Consider the following 18,743-nt stretch of genomic DNA (forward strand, 5'->3'; position numbering starts at 1 on the left):
GAGACAAAATGAGAAAGTACAGCCCAAACGCCTAGACACAGCGAGAGCAGGACTCCGGCTTCTCTCAGAGTTTGGCATGGAAATGCCTTCAGCCCAATCAAGACAGCCCACCGTAAACCTCCTACCCAACAGGCACTTGGAACTAACCCCCACAACTTATTCAGGAGCACCTAATAATCACCAACAGGCCCTCATGGTGCTTTTCTAGGGCAGTTGGACAGGAGCAGGCTGCCAGTATCAGTAGCACAGCTACACCACCAGGTCTGCACATTAGATTCTAGGTGCACCGGCCCAGCTGTAGTCCTCAATGGACCAGATGCTCTCAAAGCTTTAGCCAGAGATCTTCACCAGTAAGAGCACACTGCAATTACTTCTTGAATTGCAACCCCAGATAAACAGAGGGCCCCCAAATGACAGCCCTTTTGTTGAAGCCAGTGAAGCCCAAACAAAGACAGACTCACATCATAGGTTTCTTTTATTTGCATATCAAAACATGGAAAATCCAAAGACTACCTTACAAAAAAAAATTTAGCTGAAAATGCATGACTTGAAAGCCTTGAATTGATGGACATCAGGCCAGAGTGAACAAGGAGGTCCTAGTGTCACACAAACTCTTGGTCCCGCCCCTCCACTGGTGGAAGTGAAACTCCCTTCACACAATTTGTCCTTCCTTCGAACAAACCATCCTGGCCACCTTTTGCATTGTTCTTTTATTTTTCAAGAAAAGAAGAAAACCCAAAAACCAAAAGGGTGAACGGAGGATGGATACATTAGGCTGTGGAGTCATTTTTGTTTTGTCACAATGCAAATTTGGGTCAACTAATTCATTTCCCACATTAGGTTACAGCTATAAGGTGAAAGGCAATTTGGAATGTGCAGTGCATAGATGAGTCTTGCAGGTCTTCATGATGAGCCTGCCTGTTTCTCCTGTTCAATGGCTGAAAATTAAAGTTACAACATTAATACAGTATTGTACACACATGCTAGTTAGAGCTCTAGGGCCTTGTGCACCTGACTCAACAAGCCCAAGAGGGCATTAAAACGAGAAGCCTTACTCTCTTTTGAGGGCAGTGGATTTTTCTCCTGAGTTTCCGTCTTCTTCAGCTTGCTTTTGTCAAAGCTGGTGACTTCTTCCAGGTTGGGTTTGTCAGACATGTTTGCAGTTGGTCTAAAGTGACAGACATGTTCAGTAACGGAACCCGCTTTGCGCTACTTCACACTATACGAATCAACTCGAGCCGACGGGTAATTTATAATCCCACAATGAAGGTTTAGAAGCATCTTGACCGAGCCAACGAGACAAGAACGTAATGCCCCGCTTAACTTGCAGCTATGCCTATATTTATGAAAATCTAATGAAATGTTAGAGCTGTTGAACAACCAAAATTACGCAGCATCAATGTGGCGCCGACCACCGCCCTACAAACACACGAACATCTCACCATGCGCCCGGGCGGCGTTTAAGGGGATCAACACGGCTGGAATATTTCAAACACTACATCAAGCTTTACGAACTGCTGGACTGCAAAATTTCTCCGACACGCCTACGAACACAGACGTAGAGTCCATCGCCTGCGCCACACTGAGCAAGTGACGGAATTATTATTATTATTATTATTATTTTTTTTTTTTTTTTTTTTACAAACTCCATTTAGCACGTAGTTTGTCGCGTTTGCTTAAAACTCAGCCACAACACTTCACAAACGCAGCGCTACTTCAGAGGCATTAAGAAAAACCCAAGCACAGTTAAACTGCGTAAATCACACTTTCGCAATACAAAGGCCTGCATTAACACATGCACGCTGCGGAACCGAAGCGCTTCACACGTACCAGAGCTCGTGGGCCGCGGCGTAAGTCAAACTGTGCAGGAGCGTCGGCGCTGTGCGGGCACGCGGCGCAGACGCAGCATATATAGTCCTCCGTATGCAAATTAAACCCGTGACGTCACGGCCTGCTTTATCGAAAAGGCCTTTTAAGTGAAAACTGGGAAAAGGAAAAAAAAAAAAAAAAAGTGAAAAAAGCTTTAATTCCTGGAACGTGGACGTAAATTAAATGCGATCCCTTGTAATGTTTTAGCAACAAAAGCGCACCACGTCATCATGGCACGATGCCGTGGCCCACACCCGTCCAACCGTCTGGACGTTAGACGGGGTGACAGCGACACCTTGCGGTCATTGTTGATATTGGGACTTGGTTTGTGTTTGTACAGTACTTGGAAACACACTGTAAGCTATATACAGAGAACTTTCCCACAGTGCAACGGGAACCACCGTTGATAAGTTCCCGTTATTCCATGGAGAAGCGCTTTGTGGCATTTTCATATTGTTATATTATTACATCTAATTTCAAATAATTTAGCAGTTAACATTAAAACTGCCCTTCCTGAGGTGCTACATAACATCTCATAACACTATTTCCCTACTTATGGTAATACTGGGAGAAATGAAATACTCTGGTCCCATTGTCTTAGCCTGTGTGTATGTGTAAATAGAACACCACTAGTGTGTGATACAGGGGTGTGTATTTGTATGTGAGAGGTGACACACACACACACACACACACACACACACACACACACACACGCACACACACACACACACAGAGAGAGAGAGAGAGAGAGAGAGAGAGAGAGTGTGTATGTATAAATAGAACACTAGTGTGTGATACAGGGGTGTGTAGATGTATGTGTGTGTGAGAGAGAGAGAGAGAGAGAGAGAGAGAGAGAGAGAGATTGTGTGTGTGTGTGAGAGAGAGAGGCAGAGAGAGATAGAGAGATATGACATAAAAGTGAGTTCATTTAATCATTTAATCCAGAGCATGTACAGTGCATTAAAATTATAGTTCCTTTGATATTCTCACATCAATTAATCATTTTAAAGGACAAATTGAATTAACATTACAGCTATTGAATACTGTCGGGATTTTGATTATACTAGTGAAAATGTCATTGAAAAGTAAATAACATAGAATCTCATGTGATCCTACAGCTATAACTCAGAAGCTATTATGAATGACTAAATCACTAGGTGAAGTAATGTAATTTACACTCTACTTGTCCTGGTCTTTCCTGGAGTTTTGGACTCAGCTATAGTATTTGTGGTGATTGTCCACTGGAGTATTCATACTGAGCATCAGGAGCTTCCTAGCAGCCTGGGAGTACCCATCAGCTCAGTCCACCTCCACTTTTTTTCTGGTGGTGAAGTACCTGGAGTAGATCTTGTTGTACATGACTCTGTTCTCCATGTGGATGGCATTGCGCAGGTTCTGCCAGAACCAGGGCTCGGCGGCTGGTGTGTGCGGCCACTCCAGCACGCTGTGACCACACAGACGCTTACGTAGCCTCAGGAAGTGTGAGCGTGGCAACGAGGGCTCCAACAGCAGCAAGACGATTACGTCTTCACTCTCATCCAGCAGCCGCTGGTGCGCCAGGTACACAGCCATCTTGAAGGCACCGCTGGTGACGTAGGCACGCGTGAGCACGAAGACGGTCTTGCGGCTTTGCTGGATGCTCTGTGCCATGCTCTCCAGCACGGGGCAGCCAGGCACCCAGTCTCGCTCCTCCAGACACACGGGCAGCAGGCGCTCGCCTCGCTCCTCAAGCTGCACACGCAGCTGGTTCAGGACCCAGTCAGACACCAGCGGGTCTTTGGTGTCGTAGGTGATAAAGGCGTCGTAAACACTCTCTGCAGAGCTCAACTGCTGGTAGCCTTTGAGCTTCGCCTTTAAGTAGTAGAACACATATGACGCGTCCCAGTAGAACATGTGCATCACCGTAGCTACAAAGGTGACACAGAAGATGAACGAAGTGGAAAAGAAATAGGCAAGAAATGCAACTTCAGCGTCGATGCATTCTTTTATGTCGAAGAATATGACTCCTATTCCTCTGACTTGCTGAGGTGTATTACACTTCACTGACGTGGCCAGTCTGGGGATCTTCACATCACTGTCACGAATCCAAAGGATGAAGTCCAAAATATCACACGTGCATCGGAAGGGGTTCTTGTGAAGGCACAAATTGCGCAGGTGGTTTTCTTGCTTGGATGAGAAGGTGGACTGATTGATGGATTCAAGTCTGTTGTAACTGAGGTCCAGCCAGTGGAGATTCACAGTGCAATTAAGAAATCCACTAGACAGCCATGAGATTTTGTTATGGCTGAGGTCTAGATATCGCAGGGAAGGGGCGCTATCACTCAGATTGTTGGATATGTACAACAAATAGTTGTGGCTAAGAATTAGTTCTTCAAGTTGTTTGAGGTTTCTTATCAGAGTCCAGTTGAAATTTACAAGATCATTGTGAGTTAATCTCAGTGTTTTAATTTTGACAGGCAAGTAATTGTATACTCTGTTTGGGATTTTGCCAATGTGGTTGTATGATATATCAAGATATGTCAGATTTGTTAAGTACTGGAAAAGTTTATCATAACTTCTGTCTTTCTCTCTCCATAACATTCCTAGATTATTATGCTGGAACTGCAGTTCATTGAGGGAATCACTGTGCATCTGTTTAGTGGTCAAGGTAAATATACTATTGGAACTCATATTGAGGACTCTCAAATTAGGCAAATTCTTTAAAAAATCCAGATTATGGGTCACTCCAGATACAGTGAAATAGTGTGGGTTAAAGCTGAGGTCTAGCACCTCGAGCTTCTGTAATTCTTTAAAGGCATTATAATAGGCCAAATCGATTTTGTTAAAGGACAAGTCTAAATATTTCAGGTGTGGCAGTGATGTGAACTCAGATCCATTTGGAGCTGCTGCAAAGCCATTTCGGGACAGATTTAGGCAAGAAATATTCTTATATCCTTCAAACTGCTCTGGGGAAATGAAGAAAAGGTTATTTCTACTCAAGTCCAACACACGGCCAGCAGTATAGCACTCACGTTTGACCAGCATTTTGGAGACCTCAAAAGATTGTTCCCTTTGAGTACCAGACCCTGATAATCTGGGCAGGGAGGAAGGTGATTTTACAGTGTTTCCTGGATTTCTAACTTCAGAGGTAGTTAGAGGATAGAGACGGTTTTCTGAAAGATACAGCAGTTTAAGATAAGAAAATTTTCTAAATACATTGGATTTGGCACGCACAATAAAATTTACCCCTAAATTTAGCACAGACAGATTTTGTAATTTATACAAAGGTGCCAGAGTACAATTGTCAATTTCTTTGAAAACCAAACCTTGAATGTGCAGTGTCCTAAGAGAGGTCAAATTTGCAAAACTGGGTGCTAGTCTCACAGTGTCAGGATAAGACCTAAGAGCATAATTAAAGGAGAGATCAAGCATTTTCAGAAGTGGAAGATTACTCAAAAATCCTCCATGCTCAATGGCTTCACTCAAAAAATTATAAGAAAGAAAAAGTTTACGGAGATTCAAAAGGTTCTTGAACCAAGCTGACCTCATGTAGTAAATGGAATTCCCAGCCAGGTGCAACAATTCAAGGTGTTTAAGGGAATCAAAAGCTCGGTCATGAATCTCGATGGAGCGATTTGGACACGGCGTGCAGGGGTAAGGGGCGTTGTGACAGCGTGGACAATTACCCTGGAGTTTAAGGATTATCAGATCATGAAGCTCTTTGAAATCATCCTCCCCAATGTGTGCTATGCTATTTGAAGCCAGGTCAAGTGTTCGTATGGAGACAGGCAAGTGCCTGGGAACATGGCTTAGGTTATTGTATGACAAAGTCAGACTGGTTAAATTAGTAAAGACTAACAAACTTCCATTTTCAATCTTAAAAACTTTCAAACAAGAATTCCAGTAATAGCAGTTTCTGGACAAATAAAGATGTGTTAATTTTGTCACCTGTGAGAAGCTGGAAGTACTTAGTGAGAGGATTTTGTTTTCTATCAGTCTCAGTTGTTTCAGGGAGTTTGGAAGTTGGTCAGGTATAGACCTCAGACCAACTCCATTTAACTGCAACCTCTGTAGATTTGTCAAATTTGCAAAAACCCCTGGAGTGATGTTCACCTCATGATGTTGGTTCAGCCAGTTGAGATTGAGATCAGTCAGCTTTTGTAAGTCTTTCAGTGAGTCGGTTTTCAGGTTTCTGATTTTATTCTCAGAGAGGTCAAGACTGGTGGCATTCTTGAAAACCAGGGGAACCTCTCTCAGTCCTCGGCCATGGCAGTTAAAGACAACTTTCTGGACAGTGGTGTTCTCGTGGACATCACAGGGATGTGTCCTCAACAACTTTTCATTCAGTTTGCATGAAGCTGGACTGATCAGAAACGCCACCATCAACCAGCATGATATCCTAAGCCAGTATGTACTAGAATTCTGTAAGAGTATGCATTAGAGAACAATTGAACTATGTACTTGTCAAAATAAATACATAGAAAATGTAAACTCCATTTGAGTATATAAAATACAATGATCTGAGCAAAAGCAGTAAAATAATCTACTTCCTCTCTATCATCTGAAAAGAGATGTTGCTTTAGACATAAAAACCTACTACTTCACATCTTAGTGTCTAATCAGACCGTGTGAAAATTATATACAATCTTCTCTAACATACAGCACACGCATTCATACATATAACTCCATGTAAAGAACTGACATAACCCATCAAATAAAAGTCACTTTAAACAACACTTTCTTACCATATTAGCGATATTCCATGGAACTCACACGAGCACACAAATGTAGGCAGTTTCACAGAGTGGCTCTGTGAAGAGGGAAGTTTTGGTTTTTTTCACTGTCACTTTTGATCCTCTTGTGTGTGTATATATGGCCACTGAGGGTTTTTTAAGCACCTGGCAATTCACATGCTAATATATAAAGTTTTGTTTCCCTTATGAATTCCCATCAATCAGAAAACATAACTGCCTGGTTTATCTGGACAAATCAATCGATTTTCAGGGTGTTTTCACTGCTTAAACAGTCATTAGAGAGCTCTGACAGTCACTATTGTTTTATTTTTGCACATTAGGGTGTTAGTGTTTGAGAGGAAGTGGTGTTGACTCACTTCCTTTTTATGGACTTTGTCACATGAAACTACAAATCGATTTCACAGTCTGAATTTATCAGTTTAACACCATTCTTCTTCTGTTTCAGAAATGAAATAAACATAACAAAGATAACTTTGTACCCATTGTCATTGCATTGTGTGTACATCATATTAGTTAAAAAAACTGAACATTGGAGACCAGAAAATGTTTGAAATCACCTTTACGTAATGACACTCATTATACACCAAATCCAATCTACACATGATTCTCAGTGTCAGATCTTTCAGCATAACTGGAAACATATTTTAAAACAGTTCAATGCCTTTATTATACAGATGAGAGAAAGTTCAAGATGTGCTCAGTTAGGAATCATGTTATTTTTTCAAGAAATAAAACAATATTAAAATAATGAAAATAATACTATTAAGAGAGAGAAATGGAATGAAAAATGTTGGTATTCTTATATCTTATAAACAGACTTCCTTGGAAAGCTTCACTGTCAATAACGGGGACATTTGGGGAAATCTCTACACACTGTACAACAAAAAAAGCTGATATCCTTACAGAGATTACAGAGACTCCCGGAATAGTTTGTTGTAGTGCTGCTGACTTTCTGTTGCCATTACATTCCTGAGACAGAACCAGAAATATCGCTGTGCTTGAGGATTCTGTGGCCATTCCAGAACCGAGCGTTTATAAAGACGCTTTCTGAGTCTCAAATATTTAGAGTAGCACGAGGAAAATTTCTCCAGGAAAATCAGGATGATAACATCATTTTTTTCATCCATGAGCCTCTGGTGAGCCAGGTAGAAGGCTGTCTTGAAGTGTCCGCTCCGGATGAAGTGTCCAGTAAGGACAAAGACCGTGCGCTGGCTGAGTTGTATGCTCTGGGAGAGGTTCTCGACGAGGGCGCAACCAGGGACCCAGTCACGATCCTGCAGACAGAGCTGGAGCCGTGGCTCTCCGACATCCTCCAGCTGCACGCGGAGCTCCTGCAGGACCCAGTTGCTCGTGGCTGCGTCAGCTGTGTCATAGACTATGAAGGCATCGTAGGCCGTGCCTTCTGAGAGCAGGCGCCGATAGCCCTTGAGTTTGGCAAGGCAGAAGTGGTAGATGTACCACATGTCCCAGAGGAAGAGGTGACTTGAGATGGCCAGCATGAGAGTACTCAGGATCACGGAGGTCGTCACAATACTTAGGATGATGGACAATGAGCTGTGCTGGCAAGCCTGAATGTTCAGGAAAATCACACTCTGTCCCCGCTGATTGCCTGGCGAAGCACAGTTCACATCAGTGGCTAGCCGGGGAATGTTGACGGACGTGCGATTGATCCACCTGACAAACCATGTTGCATTGCAAGAGCACACAAATCTGTTGTTGTTTAAGAGGAGAGATTGCAGCTTGTTTATGACATTCTCTGGGAAGCTTGACTCTTCAATGTACCTGATTTGATTAAAGCTCAGATCCAGGTTTTTCAGACTAAATGCATCTTGGAGAAAATTAGGACTAAGTTTTGCAATTGCATTATTGTGCAGGACCAGTGTCACAATAGAATCAGAACAGCTGGCAAGCTTTGCAGGCACAGTCGATATGAGGTTACCACTAATGTCTAAAAACTCCAATTTTTTAAGAAATTTAAGACCCTCCCAGTTAAATGATTTCAGTTTGTTGTTTGTAATGTTTAATTGTGTAAGTGTTTCTGGCATGCCTTGGAATACTTGTTTGGGAATGAAGTTTAGATTGTTATGAGAAATGTCAAGAGACTTTAAGACCATTAAGTTTTTGAAGTAGTTGACATATCTTGTATCTCCATCTCTCCAAAGCATATCAAGACGGTTGCCCTTAAACTCCAAATGCTCCAGAGAGACACTCTTCATCTCTGTGTTAGTGGATGTCGATATTTGATTATGGTTCATTATTAACTTGGTCAGTTTCGTAAGATTCTTGGTAAAATTTAGCATGTGGGTTAAACCTTCAGCTTCAAAGTAATGGTTGTTGTGACTGATGTCTAGAATAACTAAATTACTTAGTTCCTGAAAAGCTGAGGAGAACATCAGATCAAGCCGATTATGGGAGAAGTCGAGATACTGCAGATTCTTGAGATGAACAAATTCAGAGCCATTTAAGGCTTGGCTCATAGCATTTCCTGATAGATTTAAACACCTGAGTTCATTAAGGTTTAAGAATCTGGAATGTAAAAAAAAAATGTTATTTCTGCTAATATCCAAAGTTTTTCCAAATGAACTACATTCAGAGTTGAAAGGACTCAAAGTTCCAAGTTCCTTATCTTTATTTTTGCAGCTGCGTGCATATTCGTCATATCTGAAATAGTGAATCTCTCTCACTTCTCCACTTTGGTACTGGATGCCTCGTGACATTGGGGAAGTGCTCTCCTCTCTGGAAGAACCACATGCTAAAGTCACTGCAGGTGCAGATTCATCCTCTGAAGGAGATGAAATTTTGTTGTCTGATAAGTTGATGAAATGGAAACCTTTTAGTTTTGTAAGGATGCTTAAGTTAGTTATTTTTATGAAATTTGTGCCAAGATCAATCATCTCCAGATTATCCAAAAAGGTCAAAGGGTGAAGGTCTTGCTGTGTCAGCTCTTGAAACACAAAGCCTCTGATTCTCAGGATCTTAAGGTACTTAAGTGATGAGAAGGTCTGAGAAAGGTTTAGTGAGGAAGGATACCTCTGGAGCTCGTAATTAAAAGAGAGATCTAGTTCTTCTAGAAAAGGCACTGAAAGGGGAAAGGTCGTGTGTGTTACTTCTTTTGCCAAAAAATTACTTGAGAGGTCTAACACCTGAAGTTCTCTGCAGCCTTGGAACCACTGTGGCAGCACTGAAGTGAGAGAGTTACTGTGGAGTCGCAGAACTTTTAATTTTGTCAAATTCTGGAAGGAACTTTCATGAATCTGCAGTGGTGCATTATTAGGACAGGGAACGCATGGAAAAGGTGCATTGTAACAGCGAGGACAGTTCCCACTCAAATCAAGGATCTCTAATTCATTCAAGTTCTGAAAATTATTCCCTATAACCTTTTGTATATTATTATTGTACAAGTACAGTTCCTTAAGACTTGATGGTAGCCTTGACGGTACATCAGTCAAATTGTTTGACTTAAGTGAGAGCAACGTCAGTTTATTAAGATGAAAAAAAGCATCCTTCTCAACATAATATGATCTGTTGCAGGGGTTTCGGAAGTAACAGTTTTGGCCAAGGTACAGATACTCTATGTTAGTGAGCTCTGTGAGATTTTCCTTCAGAATTGAGGAAATGCTATTGACCTCAAGACTAAGAAGCACAACATTTGGTGGAAGTCCTTTAGGTATGCTGGAGAGCTGATTTCCATCCAGGTAAAGAGACTTCAAATTCTTGAGTTCCCAAAAGCTTCCATTATCAAGCATCACACTTTGAGTGCACATACGATCCTTTGGGCCAACTTTGATAGGTACACAGTTGCATCGCATATCAATCTCAGTGATATTGTTCAGGCCTTGGAAAGAAGTGTTTTGGATGTAAGGAATGTGGTTGATTGTGAGGGTCAGGTTAGTGGCATTCGTGGGAATTCCAGTCGGAATCTTGGTCAGAGCTCTGCTGCTGCAGTCCACCATGACCTCCATTCCATTGCCAGCTAAGGAGACATCACACGGCAGACTTTTGGGGTACCACTCAGCCGCTGACCACACAGTTTGGCGGAAAAGCACAAGGCCAGTGATTAAAACAAATATCCTCCCTGCCATCTAAGAGATGGGAACAATTTCTGTATTAATCACAACGTGATAATGATTTTTTAATCTGTCATCTCACGAGTACATAGAACTTACTTAGAACTTCCTATGAGTTACGCACTTCTGAGGTACCTGGCAGAATCCTCACTGGTAAATAAACAGACACATATAAAAACTGTAGGCATCAGTTCACCACTGCAGGTGTTAATTCACTGCTGGGCAATTTGCTCTGTAGACTGGGATAATCTAGCTAATCTATTACAGTTGAGAGAATCTATTACAGTTGAGAGAAAATTTGAATATCTTAAGATCAAATAAATAGAGAGAATGCTACTCACCATCTTCTGTACTGGGCTCCGGAGTCAAATTCAAAAGATTGTTTTACGTTTTCCAAACCATGGAAAATGAAATTTTGCAATCTGTAATATAGGAGTTCAGAGACACGTTTCTGACCGGACAGAGCAGAGGTTGTTGTGCCCGTTACACATTGCGTTCATGACCATGAAGACACACAACTCTAAACACAACTGAGAGTGGGTATATTTAACTTGTATAAGTTCCTCATTATTTAACCATCTAGATGCAAATTCAGTACCAGTTCAGATGGATGAATCCTACAGAGAGCTTTTCCATAAAATTCTAAAATTCAGTGATAAATCTAAAATTCAGTGATAAGTAACATTCAGTAATGGGACACTTATTTTAGTATCATTTTAGTGAAATAAACAAACAAATAACACCAAATAACCTACCCCAGGTATCCATCCTCAGTGGATACACATCTAAAACACCTTATTAATTAAACATTGCTATATTATGCTGTGTATGCACTGATGTTTATTACAAACAAGAGAACCAGATTGACTTTTCATTTGCTGTCCATTATGAAGTTCGTTCTTGTAAGGGTAAAAGTAGCTTTTTAAAGTGTTTTGCTTGAGTAGTCACTGGTAGGGTTTCCACATAAACGAAAACAAAACCCCACAGGAGGGAGATGTTTCTTTAACATTTCTGCGACTGGGGACTCCCCATTAACTCATTATTATTAGTCTTGTGTTTCATATTATTCGTTAATATTGCTCAAAATGTGTTCTTATCTATTGTGATTAAAAAGTCTTCCATATAGCTGGGATATGTAAAATGTAAAATAAAACTACTTTACTAAGGAGGTTCAAATAATGACAACAAAATTAAGATGATAGCTTAAATATTTATTATGCATGAAACTTAAAAGGAACCACATTAAGTTTAATATGTAAGGCAGTCATAAAAGTTTACTCCCTAACCTTATGTAAAACATATTTTTAGAATGAGTTAGTGAAGTTGTCTAAAAATGTTTTATAATTTTTTTTTACTTTGTCCTGTGATTCTAAAGAAGTCAGTTGTTGTACATAAACGATAGGCAAATAATCAGCAAGAATACTACCACAGTTCAAATAGACATTCAGAACACGCATCTACCAAGGGTTAAGAATTAGATTTCTCTTTTAAAAATTCTATGTATTTGAGAATTTCTTTTCTTTATTTTACATCTCACACAAAATATACACCGGGCAAGGATTATCAAAGCAGTCGATACCTTGCTTGCACTGATCATCACATTGTTTCAGGTGGTCAGATAAAATATACATATGGCTTTGAAATAGCTAAAACTGTTCTTTTACGTTAAACCAAAGAGTTTGAAAGAGGATATGGACACGGTCACTGTCAGATGTCTGCGGCCCGTATGGCAACACGATGTGTTCGCTGTAGAGATGTTTTGTTCATCAGTGTAACCAGCTTCAGGTGTGGTCCAACAGGTGCAAGCAGACCTGTCACTTCAGACATGTCTCACATATCTCTGTTTCTTGTGCTGCAGTGATCTTGCTGGAGATGTGCAAGGAGCGTTGCATCCTCTATGCACCTGCTCAGGTACTGAACACTCAGCTACTGTTGTGCTGAACACTCGGTCTTTATGGTGAACTGAACACTATCAGTGGTCACTGGGGCTGTTGCCTGCAATACCAGCAAAGTTGGCTAAAAGGAGTACTGGCAGAAAGTGCATAGTTATGGGCAGGACTCTCTCCACTGTTTCAAATCTTTTCACATTTTGGCAAAGTTATTCATGCTGTTGGTAACAAGCTAGAAACTTGCTAGAAACTCTTCTGTGCTCTGCTCATTTGTCTGTTTGCTGTGGTTTTGGGTCTTTCTGAAAGTTCAAAGCTCCCTGAGCCAAAAACATTTGTCCATGGAAACTCCACCAGAGTCTTCCCGAGCCAGTCAGGAAGTGTGCGGGACGTTCACGGGGTGGAACAGGACATCCAGAGTCCTCTGGTTTGGCACATAAAATGCTGGGCTGTGCAGGAGTCATTAGAATGGGTACTGAGTGCAAAAGACAAGGCTCCAGTTTCAGTTCCTGCTTCATGCTATACTGTGGTAGCAAAAACACATTAGAATTAGAATAGACAGTTTAGAATATTATTAATCACAGAAAAGAAAAATGCAGAACCTCCAGTTATACTCTATTCTGAAATTATTGAGAGTTGCTAATAGCTTCAGTCATTCATTACATTCATTTACTCCTTTAACATTAAGGTTTTGCTTCACTCAAACAAACAAACCTGGCACCTACAACATATCTATTGATTTGTCTTTCAGGATATTCAGATTAGTTCTATGTACAATTACATTCTGGCAATTTAATCACGGTTAAGAGACAATTGTTTGTATCAAATATTATTGTTGTTAGCATAGTGTATGATGTTATGTAAGTATGTATGTATTTAAACAAACTATAGCAAACCAACTTTGTACTACAACCAAAGTAATATTTATAAAGCTGAGAAACAAGAGTATTAAAGAGTAAAAGGAAAATGGCAATGATCCACTGTAAACTACTCTAGTTTAAGTGACTCACTTTCGATCTAAGATAGGTTAATCGATCCACTGTAAAACTATGCTAGTTTAAATGACTCACTGTAAAACTATGGTAGTTTGTGATTCATTGTAAATCTAAGCTAGTTTAAGTGATCCACTGTAAAACTCTATCTTAAATGAGCCATTGTAAATCTAAGCTAGTTTAAGTGATCCACTGTAAAACTCTATCTTAAATGAGCCATTGTAAATCTAAGCTAGTTTAAGTGATCCACTGTAAAACTCTATCTTAAATGAGCCATTGTAAATCTAAGCTAGTTTAAGTGATCCACTGTAAAACTCTATCTTAAATGAGCCATTGTAAATCTAAGCTAGTTTAAGTGATCCACTGTAAAACTCTATCTTAAATGAGCCATTGTAAATCTAAGCTAGTTTAAGTGATCCACTGTAAAACTCTATCTTAAATGAGCCATTGTAAATCTAAGCTAGTTTAAGTGATCCACTGTAAAACTCTATCTTAAATGAGCCATTGTAAATCTAAGATAGTTTAAAAAGAACAAAACGGTATGGAGAAGAAAAGGAGAGCATTAAGGATTCCATCAGCTTGCTCAGACCATCTCTACCATTAGTTCAGTAATGAGCAATGAACTGTGCATACCCCAGTGATGTAGAAACAAAATCAATTCTTTCATTGAAGTTCATAGTATTTGAACATATACCTGTAGCTCATATTATTTGTGAAATACCTGTAGTTTCTCTAATCTTGGGCATCCTTTGGCATGCTTCCCGCCCAGTGGTGGTCGGTGACTCTGAACTAGGTGCTGCGTGGTTCTTCCGCTGAAACGTACCGTCCGTTTTCTGCTGGATCATTTTGCTGTGCAGGCCTTGGCTGCAGCCTTTGTCCTCTCCACTCGAGTAGCTCAGACTCTTCAGAGAGGACTCAGAAAGAGAGTGGATCTTATCGGCGGTGCAGAGCGGCGAGTCCATGGGCGTCGCGCAGCTGCTGCCTCCCGTGCTGCAGCCTGCATCGATGGACGAGCACTGAGAGCCCTGCAGGGAGTGGACACCATCACTCTGCAGGGACGACATCCTCTTTGTCAAATGGTATTCATACAATCGTGGTATTTCTCTCTCAGGTGGAGGTGCCTTCATCTGCTGGTCTTCACTGGTGGCTTGCTCGATCAGGTATGTGTTCCCTGCAGGAGAACAAACGTCCATGTCTCTCACAGCTCCTCTGTGTTTACCTGATCCTAAACTACAGTTTTGTGATTCCATTTTGTTGCTCTTTTGTGGCGTTCTCTCCACATGTGAGGTGTTGCTATCACTAGTCATCTCTGAGTAATTGTGCTCTTCAGGTTTACTGTCCAGGATCGGTTGTGATCGTGAAATCTTCTCCTTAAATGGAAACGACATCCTGTCCAGCTCAAAAGGACCAGGGTGATGATGTTCCCTTGAATTAACATTGCTGAATTTCGCAAGCCCAACCTCCACGTGCGAGCTAGAGCTCTTCGTATGCCGCAGTTCCTTTTCTCCGCTGGACATCATCCTGCTCTCCTCCAGTCTATCTTGCCTTTTCCCCACCACATCCATTTGCATGTGGTTGAAGTACTGTGTGAGTGATTTGGTCTCCATGGCTTCAGGCTCCATCTCCAGGAGGTCTGAATGGAGCGTCTGGGAAGGAGGTACTGCTCTGGACAGATGGCCTTCTTCCTGATTTCTGGGTATGGTCCTTGCATCACTGGCTGTTAAATGAAACTCACTCTTCTCTTCAGACAGCATTTCATACCCTTCAGCTGCAGCTACAAACATTTTCAGGGGGTTCTCAGAGAGTTTTTGAGCTGCTGCAAGCTCTGAACTCTCTGTCATTTCAGAGGAATTAGTCTCATTCCCAGAATCTGAAGCAGACTCTGGGCTAAAGGACCGAGATATTTCTACACCTGTGTGCCACACAAAGAGAAACATTTTAGTGATAAAACCATACAACCTCCCTCGCACCTATTTTAAAATTGTTTATTTGTACAAAACTTTGAGACTAAACCAACAAATGTGATTACAACATAGATAATGAAATGAATGAACAGAACAAATCCCTAAAACCAGTGAGTTCACACTTATGCCACTAATTAAGAAAAAAAGATTCACACACAACACAGAAACATAGAAAGTGTAAGTGTGCAATGAAAAAAGGAGGGTCAACAAAACTCGACGGCTGGAAGACACTGTGCACCGTCAATGAATAAAGGTTACGATAGAATAAGAACCTGAACTATTGTCCGACTGTGCGTGAGACTGTTCTTCAGATGCAGCCAGAGCCTCCAGCGCCTGCAGGGTGGAGACCACAGCCTGGTCCAGCACCTCCTGTGCTGCTCTGCTGCCGTGCGTCGGCACTGTGTCGATCAGTGACACAGGGACGTCACCGGTCAGCACAGAGCTCCTCTTCCCACCTGCATGCGCTCCTTGGTGTTCATCTTCATCTGAGCTGTCCCTGAACCCCGGTGGCGGAGCCGCTATGGCCAGGTTTAGTGACTGCAAGAGGTTGTCGTTGTCCTCCTCGTTGGCACCCTCTAGTGGCGGAGGAATGGAGGTCAGGTCTATGATATCATCACTTGATTCGGAGAGGGAGAGGACTGAGACAGCTCTGTCCCTCGTCTCTCCTGACATCATCATGTCCTCCTCACAGCTGATGTCATCATCATCCTCAGCATCATCTGTGGTCTCCGCGTAGCAGATGTCATGCAGCACCGGCTCATCCATGCCCTCCGTGGTGCCGAAGATTTTAGCATCACCATAGACCATGTGGGAGGTGTACTGGAAGCCATCGAAGTCCAGGCCTGACTCGAGCGGCTTATAGCCCTCCTGCTGAATGTACACAGATCTGTGCTCCTCCAGCACCTCAGCTGGGTCCTCCAGAAGCTTCTGGTAGCCCAGTGTCTGGGAGTTCATGCCGTCTGGTAATGTGTCTCCGAATATGAAAGACACCTTTGCACTCCGGGGAGAGTCCTGGACCATCCCCCAGGACCTGCCAAAGGCTTGCGTGTGTGTGTGTGTGTGGGCACCCCTGCTCGCCTGCTCGATGTCCCCATCCATGTGAAGGGCATGCTGGGATTGGTGTAGCTCAGTGATGTAGACGGGGGCGATGTCACCATCACGCCTCCTGCAGACGGCGTATTCAGCATTGGGGTCGCAAAGGATGGCGCCGTGGTCCTCATAGGTGCCACATGAACCGCAGTTCCACTCGAACGACGGGAAGATCGGCTTGTCGCGGCATTCACAGCCTAAGACAGAACAAGCAGCATAGCGGTCGAGCATAGAGCAACAGGGTGAAAACAAACAGCGATCATAGTTAAAATCCTCGTACCCGCAGGGCTGCTGTTGGCCATGCTGAAGATGGAGCGCCGTGAGTCCACGAGCAATCTGTAGTAGCCCGCAGTCAAGCAGGCCAGATTCATGGCATCACTGGACTCCATTATAAGAGTTATGGGCTAAGAAAGCAATGACAGCTTTATTAAACGCAAAAGAAATATCAGTTGCAAACATTTGAAATACAGTATGAATCCAAGTTAAAATTCTACCACAGCAACTGAGCGTTATTCTAATGTTTTCATTTATGCTTTAGGAATTTCAAACTGACACAAAACCCATCATAAGCACAATTTTTTCTGCAATATTTTATTTTTATTGTTACATATAATTCTATAAAAATCTGTAAAATATTAATTAAACAAATAAGGTAATTGAAGATGAAAAAGCTTTGTCACTTAAATGATATGTATTAAATGATATGTATTAAATGATATGTATTAAATGGATATATTAAATAATCTGTATTAAATGATGTGTATTAAATGATATGTATTATAATATTTGTGTATTATATGTATTATATGTATATGTATTATTATATGTGATATGTATTAAATTCTATGTATTAAATGATGTGTATTAAATATGTAATAAATGTATGTATTAAATGATATGTATTAAATATGTATTACATTTATGTATTAAATAATATGTATTAAATATATGCATTAAGTGATGCATATTACATATGTATTAAATGTATGTATTAAATTATATGTATTAAATGTATGTATTAAATATATGTATTAAATATACGTATTAAATGATGTGTGATTTCCATTTGAAAGCAGGAAATGGCTGTGCTTGATTGATTGATTGATTGATTGATTGATTGATTGATTGATTGATTGATTATGAAGACATCTTCCTTCTTCTGCAATCATGCGTATGCATGCCTGGGACTCCAGCAGTGCTTGCTGGTTTCTCCCTGGCAACTTCTCTCTCTCACCACTGTGTGACAGGTCTGAAAGGCAGCTGGTCATCTCCAGCTGTGATGAGGGTCAGTGCAATTTACTGTCTTTAAATTACCACTGTCTTTTAGAGAAATTATCCCTTAACATTTCTGCTCTCATCACAGTTGTGTCAATTTTCTCATCTTATATGAACTTGTACTGGAAACGTCATACTTTGATAGGAAAATATTTAATGTATTTTATATGAATCAGTTTAAAGTTCTTTAACCAAAGGTGGCAAAACTGTGTTACCCTTTATAGAGATGGCTAAGATCATTTGTGAAGGGTTTACATGTTATCAAATATTTTTGTGCAGTGATGTTTCAGTCAAAAAGCCAGCCATGCTGCACCTGACTGCCAGTGTCATGAGCTGTGACTGCCAGTATGATAGGCTGTGACTACTATAACTGTTGATGATGTTTCTTCAATTAATCATCTATCCATCTGTCCATCCATCCAAACCACCTTTACGTCCAGTACATGGAGTTCCACCCGGACGTTCCTGTCATCCTCTGTGTACATTTCAATGCGGTTAACATGGCTGAAGTCGGCCAGCAAGGCCACCAGGTTGGTCTTAGTGTTGATGACGTGGCTGATGCCATGCCGTGGCCCCACCAGCAGGGTCACCTCCATGTGCTTCTCCCCTTGCTAAAGGCAGCGAGAGATACCAGCAAAGAAATCTTAAAATGTTCTTAAAGCACTGTAGATGTTTAAAAGTCTTGTATATCTTAAGAAGGTAACAGATTAAAGCTCATAAATTTGGAGATGAAACATTTTTATGCTACATTAACTATCGATGTACTGGTTGTTAAAAATGTTAGTCTGGATCTGTCTCAGTAAAATAAAGCTTTGTCGTACTTATGTATTAGTAATGTATGTTCATTTTGAATAGACAAGAATGCTAA

General features: G+C 41.2%; 4 protein-coding genes across 10 annotated transcripts in view; all 4 read right to left on the minus strand.

Annotated features, from left to right (window-relative positions):
• Positions 1–457: 457 nt before the first annotated feature.
• Positions 458–1,936, minus strand: tmsb4x (thymosin beta 4 X-linked). The gene is made up of 3 exons (XM_027028246.2): positions 1,831–1,936; positions 1,056–1,168; positions 458–938 (listed from the first exon to the last, which is right to left on the minus strand). Exons 2-3 carry the CDS (start codon positions 1,153–1,155, stop codon positions 904–906), a joined length of 135 nt encoding a protein of 44 aa, XP_026884047.1. The 5' UTR covers positions 1,156–1,168; positions 1,831–1,936; the 3' UTR covers positions 458–903.
• An 857-nt stretch (positions 1,937–2,793) lies between these two features.
• Positions 2,794–6,654, minus strand: LOC113588854 (toll-like receptor 8). Of its 5 annotated transcripts, XM_027028225.2 has the most exons (4): positions 6,594–6,654; positions 5,393–6,270; positions 5,175–5,248; positions 2,794–5,021 (listed from the first exon to the last, which is right to left on the minus strand). In XM_027028225.2, the coding sequence occupies exons 1-4, from the start codon at positions 6,594–6,596 to the stop codon at positions 3,169–3,171; spliced, it is 2,808 nt and encodes a 935-aa protein (XP_026884026.2). In that variant the 5' UTR covers positions 6,597–6,654; the 3' UTR covers positions 2,794–3,168. The 5 variants fall into 5 exon arrangements, with proteins under 5 accessions (XP_026884026.2, XP_026884025.2, XP_026884022.2 ...); XM_027028224.2 differs by having other exon boundaries at positions 2,794–5,535; positions 5,797–6,270; XM_027028221.2 differs by having other exon boundaries at positions 2,794–5,248.
• Positions 6,655–7,398: 744 nt separating this feature from the next.
• Positions 7,399–11,140, minus strand: tlr7 (toll-like receptor 7). Its single transcript, XM_027028240.2, has 2 exons — positions 11,011–11,140; positions 7,399–10,684 (listed from the first exon to the last, which is right to left on the minus strand). Exons 1-2 carry the CDS (start codon positions 11,011–11,013, stop codon positions 7,511–7,513), a joined length of 3,177 nt encoding a protein of 1,058 aa, XP_026884041.2. The 5' UTR covers positions 11,014–11,140; the 3' UTR covers positions 7,399–7,510.
• A 737-nt stretch (positions 11,141–11,877) lies between these two features.
• frmpd4 (FERM and PDZ domain containing 4) overlaps positions 11,878–18,743 on the minus strand; it is a 45,138-nt gene continuing 38,272 nt past the window's right edge. For all 3 annotated transcript variants that reach the window (XM_035522800.1, XM_035522801.1, XM_027028239.2), the window contains 5 exons: positions 18,304–18,486; positions 16,881–17,004; positions 15,784–16,797; positions 14,269–15,459; positions 11,878–13,079 (listed from right to left, as the gene is read on the minus strand). In XM_035522800.1, coding sequence (XP_035378693.1) covers positions 13,075–13,079; positions 14,269–15,459; positions 15,784–16,797; positions 16,881–17,004; positions 18,304–18,486 — 2,517 coding nt within the window. In that variant the 3' untranslated portion in view covers positions 11,878–13,074. The remainder of the gene's footprint in view (positions 13,080–14,268; positions 15,460–15,783; positions 16,798–16,880; positions 17,005–18,303; positions 18,487–18,743) is intronic.

This window comes from Electrophorus electricus, chromosome 25 (assembly GCF_013358815.1).
Source record: "Electrophorus electricus isolate fEleEle1 chromosome 25, fEleEle1.pri, whole genome shotgun sequence".
NCBI classification, from domain to species: domain Eukaryota; kingdom Metazoa; phylum Chordata; class Actinopteri; order Gymnotiformes; family Gymnotidae; genus Electrophorus; species Electrophorus electricus.

What these genes read in the sequence shown, in the direction of transcription:
- tmsb4x (XM_027028246.2), bottom strand. Translation starts at nt 1,155, where the DNA reads ATGTCTGACAAACCCAACCTGGAAGAAGTCACCAGCTTTGACAAAAGC. An exon ending in TCCACTGCCCTCAAAAGAGA is followed by an intron (nt 939 to 1,055) that starts GTAAGGCTTCTC and finishes TTTAATTTTCAG; the next exon opens with CCATTGAACAGGAGAAACAG.